This window comes from Mandrillus leucophaeus, unplaced genomic scaffold (assembly GCF_000951045.1).
Source record: "Mandrillus leucophaeus isolate KB7577 unplaced genomic scaffold, Mleu.le_1.0 Scaffold363, whole genome shotgun sequence".
In the NCBI taxonomy this organism is placed as follows: Eukaryota; Metazoa; Chordata; class Mammalia; order Primates; family Cercopithecidae; genus Mandrillus; species Mandrillus leucophaeus.
In genome coordinates this window covers 1,641,588-1,647,513 of record NW_012103843.1, presented here as the reverse complement: position 1 = coordinate 1,647,513, position 5,926 = coordinate 1,641,588, and the positions used below count along the sequence as shown (strand labels likewise).

The window sequence follows — 5,926 nt, the reverse complement described above, 5'->3', positions numbered from 1 at the left end:
AGTGAAGCTCCCATCCAGAAACTGTCACGTGCTGCTTGCTCTTGTGTGGTGAAACATGACCTGAGCTCACTGTGCTATGTAAAGTTCTCTTTTTGCAAACCACCATCTCCACTCACCAGCTGTCTGCTGTGATCGCCATCACACTCTCCTGTGAGTAATCCAACGTCACCTGGGCACGCTGGCCTTGTGGAAAACAGGCTCACAGTGCATGCAGCCTCGTGATGAGCTCCAACGCCACAACACAACTGTGGTGAGCAAAGCAACACAGGCGCAGAAGGCCCCTCCCTAGGTCAGGTGCCCAGGGTCACCCTTGGCCAGCCCTGAGGCTCCAGTCAGCACCACGGCTGAGGCCAGCGCGGGCCTGAATGGAAGCAGAGGGGAGATGAGGTATGATCAAGAGGCAGCGGCGTTCCACCTCACAGTCATGAGTGTGCAAATGCAGGCACGCTCTACACTCAAGGCATGGACGACAGTCATGAGTGTGCAAATGTAGGCACGCTCTACACTCAAGGCACGGACATGAGTGTGCAAATGCAGACACGCTCTACACTCAAGGCATGGATATGAGTGTGCAAATGCAGACACGCTCTACACTCAAGGCACGGATGACAGTCATGAGTGTGCCAATGCAGGCACGCTCTACACTCAAGGCAGGGATGAGGGAGGCACCTCTACTGACATTACTTTAGCAAAGCAACACCCCAGAAAGGAAGGGTGGCGTCTAAGAGAGGGGCGAATCCAAGGAAAGGTACGGGGGGCAGGCAGCCGTTTCAGATCCAGGTATCCAGGTGAAACGTCCCAATACAACATACCTCCATCCTTCAGCAGTCATTACGCTGAAGGACACGTGGGCTCTGTAATCCTCTTTCTGCCTATTACTCTCCAGACAGATTGCTTAGAACGTGCCAACAAGTGCTCCATCAGGGCGCAAGATGCATGGGACAGGCTGGGAAAGGATGTCCTAGAAAAGGCTATATTCCAACTACACACTCTATACTACCAAGTTCAGCCTAAAATCACGGCTCACGGAGTGAGGGCTCTGTTCAGTGTCAATAGTGTTACAGGAAGCTGGAAGAGATGTATTTCATCACTATTTTATCATTGTGGGGTTCCCCCCCTTTTTGAAAAAGCTCTCCTGAAACTGTAGCTTGTCACCTGTCTGGACTCAACATGACACTTAAGGGAGTCTAAATCATTCAGTTGAGAAAAACAAGCCAGTTGTAAAAGGAAAAAAAAAAAAAAAGATATGCCACAGAATCCCATTGCTAAAAAATACAAAAATGGACAAAACTCCTCTTTACCATTAGACATCAGGACAGCAGATACCTTGGGGAACGCGAGCCCCATCGAGGGGTTGGAGGCTGGTCAGGCTCTGCCTCCTCATCTGGGAGCTGCTTACACAGGAACGTTCTACGTATAAAATTTCATCATGCAATACACGACGCTGCATGCACACAACACATGAACTGTTTTTCTAGGGATGTTACATGTCAGGAAAAGTAACTGGAGAGAAGTGAAGACAGCTCCCCCACTGCCCTAACCCAAAGGGAACAGAGACCCCATCCAGGCACACGTGACCTGGCTGGGTACGGTCATCTATGCCCACCATGCTCCTTAACGGCCTCTCTCTGATGCCTAGAGCCAAAGCACCACCCATCAGTATCTTGCATCTTAATCAGCTGTTTACTTTATTGTATCCCATGTTCTGAAATGATCCTAACAATCCAAAACCAGGACACTCTGGAGTGCTGCTTCACACCAACTCTACCCTCTCCTCCACTCTCTAAGAGCACCTGTAATTTCCTGCACAGAAGGAGAAATGTTTGTCAAAGGACTGAGACAATTTTCACACCAACTTGACTATTTCTGAGTGCCGTGATCCTGTGTAAATATCTTCTCTAAGCTTCAGTTTCCTCATAATATGTCAACCAATGTAAGATGCCAAAAATTAGACAATGCCTTTATATTCCACCAAATACTGTCAATTAAATTATGGCATACCATCAACTATAAGATACACATACTTCCAGATGTGTTAACATGACTTAAAAAAAGAAGCCTTCGAATTGACAAATATTTAACAATGTGTACAACACGTTTGGATATAATTTCTTGCATGTCTTGGAAATACACTCAGTGACCGGTCCAAAGCCAAGGTTACCTGCCAGCATCAGGACTGTGCCAGACGTCCAGGTCCCTGGTTTCCAGAAGCAGAAGAAGCACTTTAAGAAATCAAGTCACCTCTCCCAGAAATGAAGGATGATGGGCACAATCACCTCACAAACGCCATCCCCAAGCTCTGAGAACAGCATTCAGCACTCAGGGCTGTACCTATCAGCAGCCAGCAGCTGAAGACTAAAAAGCACAGCAGAGACACCAGGAATTCCAGCGGTGTCGATCAAAGTTCTTAAGAGTGAAGTATGAACTCATGCCTTATCTCTGAGGAAAACCATACCTCAACCTACACCTGGCGCCCACCACCGAGGCCCATCACAGAGCCGAACTGGATACAGAGCTCGATGTAGCTCAGCCTCTGGAAGTGGGTAAGAACTCTCGCGAGTGTTCTTTCCTTGGAATGGTGGAGAAGCACCATAGACAAGTGAAAACCTCCACTGCAGTGCAAAGCAGTAAACACAACATCAAACTGTTCAAGCCTGCCTATATCCCGAGGCAGGAAACCTGTCCTGGGGCAGGGGGCTGACGGTTTCACAGATGAAAAACAAGCTTATAAAAACCACCAGCAACTGCAGTGGTGGCTGGAGGACACATTCTTACACTGAAAGGGAGGCAGGTAATGAAGGAGCAACACAAGAGCAAAGGGGCGTAAACAGCACCAGCCCCTCAGAACACAGATCCTCGTCTGGGGCATGGAAGCATCTTACGCAATCTCAAAGCTGAGGTTTAATATGATCTCAAAACTGATGTTCAAGAAACTGCAAGTTGCCTTTTAGCTTAACTTTCTATCATGGAAATATTCAAATGCACACAAAAGGAGAGAGTGACAGGTAGCCCTCCATGCATCCACCGCCCAGCTTCAAAGGAATGTTTGGCCATTCTTGTTTCAAGATAAGTTTTTAATTTTTAATCCAAGGAAACTACCTCAAAGTGCTATTGATAAACTACACACAGAAAAACCTAAGGGTAAAGAAACACTCATTCTTACCTAGCATGGCTGAGAGAGGTCTTGGTACATTCCACCAAAGAGCAGGCAGCTCACTAGCACCCAATCAAAACATCAATCAGCCCCAAAAAGACTTCACACAGGTCAGAGAGCGCGAGTCTTGTTGCTAGCATAACGAAATTTCTGCAGCTAATGAAAAATTAATCCTGTACTTATTAGGATCTCAGTAAGATTACCAACACTACATTTAACTTTATTTTACTTAAAATTATACATTTGTAATCCAGTCCTCTACTCAAAAAGAAAAAAAATCAGATGAACGGGTGAGACAGCAAATCACGGCTTTACCCAAGGCGTGCTGCTATCGCTTATGTTTTCCTCAGGTGTTTTACAGGCTAATTTCAAGTGTGTTTAGAGTGGTTTGTTTAGTTCTCCTTAACGTGGAATTCTAATGCTCTCAATGGTAGTCCACAGAATTCCTCCAATGCAGACTCCTGCAAAGCAGGAAACAGCAACAGCCAGGCCTCGTGGGGCCGCTGTGAGGACTGCAGCACTCAGGCCACGCAGCCCACCGCCCACCGCGCCGGGAGCAGTCAGACCCCTCAGGGGTCCTGTAAGAGGAGACACAGCAATGATGGCGAGCTTGAGGTCAAAAAGTTCAGAAACATAAAAATCACATTCCTTGCGTATCTTTCCATTTTTAACACACGCTTCATAAACCACTCTAATTTACTTCCCTCTACAAAACACGACTCTATCTAAATTAATTTTTATTTCTTGAGGACGGCCACCAGCTTACTTAGCAATATTCCCATGTTAAGGCAGAGGAAAATCCATAGACCCTTAATGACTCTAGAATAGGGTTCTCTCTAGACTCACTTTACATGATCACTATGTTTCCAACAAAGTAATGTACTAAGACGTCGCAAGAAAGCAGTGGTATCCCCAGCAGCCAATCAGTCACTGCACGCCAGCCTGCAGCTCAGAGAACGGTGCAGGACTACGGAGTAGCAGCCCTGGCTCTGCCCCAACACTCTCCAGGCAGCCCTGCTTTAAGGGCTTGAATCTCTCATTTTCAGCTTCACTATTACATTCCGTGGGTCTTCCTCACAGTCTGTATCCTGAGCATTTATAAAAGAGTATTTTTTCACTCTCCACAACAACTGTTCAATCATCTAAGTTTCTTTCTCTGCATCCCAATCAGCCATTCTAAGGGATTCCCTCCTCTGTAAACTAAATCCTGCCTCAGTAAAGCACACTAAGCCATGCTTCCATGAAGAGAAAAAAAAAAAGTCAGATTCTTTAGTTTTAACCATTTCTTCTTTACAGAGCTGAGTATTTCTACATATATATATTTCTTATTCTCATATTTCTGTACATGTGCATAGCTGATAATGCCATGCAAGTGACAAGGGATGTATTTTAAAGCACGCATCACTCCAGATAGCGAGCCATGAGTCTTACAATACAACCTAAAAACAAACGCGTTTCTCAAAAGCACTCATTAGGCCTAACATCTGGATAATCTGGTAACGAGCAAATGTCAAACCCGGTTACAGGAGCAGCGGAGGCAAAGTCCAGCTAACTTCGCCCTGTTTAACACCATTAATGGAGGCTTATGTATCTTTCCAGATATATCCACACACACTCATATCCTTCCCAAACAGATTTAAGTAACAAAATCTCTCAAACTTACCAAACTCCGATACTGGCCCTGGAGCAGTTTGGAAGTCCGAGCGTGCAAAGACTGTGATCCAAGGGAGTCAAAAGACTTTCTGCGGTGAGACGAGGGCCGGGCACACACGGAGTCACTCCCCAGCCCGATGTCTGCAAAGGGCATGCACACAGAAAAAGAGAGCTGAGAGCGCCTGATACCACGCACCCACACTGCACACTAGACTCTAAAACTAGGGCAGCATAGAGGGACACACCAAAAGACCACAACAAAGCAGTCCATTTATGCAGAAAACAAAGAACAAATTCTTGGCTACATAAATGACTTGCATTCATTCCCCAACTACCTTTCCAGAAATTATCTGGAGATAACTATTAATCAGTTCTTCTCTAGCAAAATTTCCAAAAGTTTGTGAAATGTATTATAACTTAAGATTTTCCCTTCACCTGGAAAAAAAAAAAAAAGGCCTCTCAAATTCGATTATGGAGCAGAGAACAACCAAGTACTGATTCTCCAACGCACCACCACCACGTGCCCACTTTTCCGGGACGATGTGTCATGCAATAAGCAACAGAAGGAAAAGACTCTTATTTGAAAGAGAAAATCCCGCTGTATTTTTCAGCCAGAGAGAACCTTCTGAGGATTATTTCCCTAACACTAAGGCAGCACAGGCTCTACTCACCTCATGAAGTTGTTGACAGAATCAAACTAAACAGACATTAAGAGGCTTAGTTCTATTCTCTGGATCCCCCTTCATAAGACACTCCACACAGGCCAACCAACAAATAATAGCAACTTATTCTTAAAAGTGACTCAATTAAAAAAAGAGAGAGAGAGAACAAGGCTGTGAAAAAGTTTGCTGGGAAAATTGCTGTTCTGAGAGGCACGTGCCAGCCGTGTCCTAAATTCCAGGGAGCCTTCCATGAAAACAACCCTAAGTCTCCAGGTCCCAGCTTCCTCGCGAGTGTTTGGATTGGCTTACACAGTATCTGATAAAATTCTGAATTAAACTGTCAACATCTAAAAGTCTGAAGGTATTAGCAAAAACCCAGATTCCCCACTGCCCTTGACACATTTAGGATGTGGCCACACCAGGTCTATATCCCCTCAGGTAAAGCTGGCTCAGAGCC

General features: G+C 45.5%; 1 protein-coding gene across 2 annotated transcripts in view; it reads right to left on the bottom strand.

Annotated features, from left to right (window-relative positions):
- The window catches only part of ARHGEF7 (Rho guanine nucleotide exchange factor (GEF) 7), a 113,997-nt gene that overhangs the window by 91,270 nt on the left and 16,801 nt on the right, over positions 1–5,926 (bottom strand). For both annotated transcript variants that reach the window (XM_011989795.1, XM_011989796.1), the window contains exon 3: positions 4,818–4,948. Coding sequence is in view for 1 of the 2 variants with exons in the window: in XM_011989796.1 (XP_011845186.1) it covers positions 4,818–4,948 (131 nt within the window). In the remaining variant the exon portion in view is untranslated. The remainder of the gene's footprint in view (positions 1–4,817; positions 4,949–5,926) is intronic.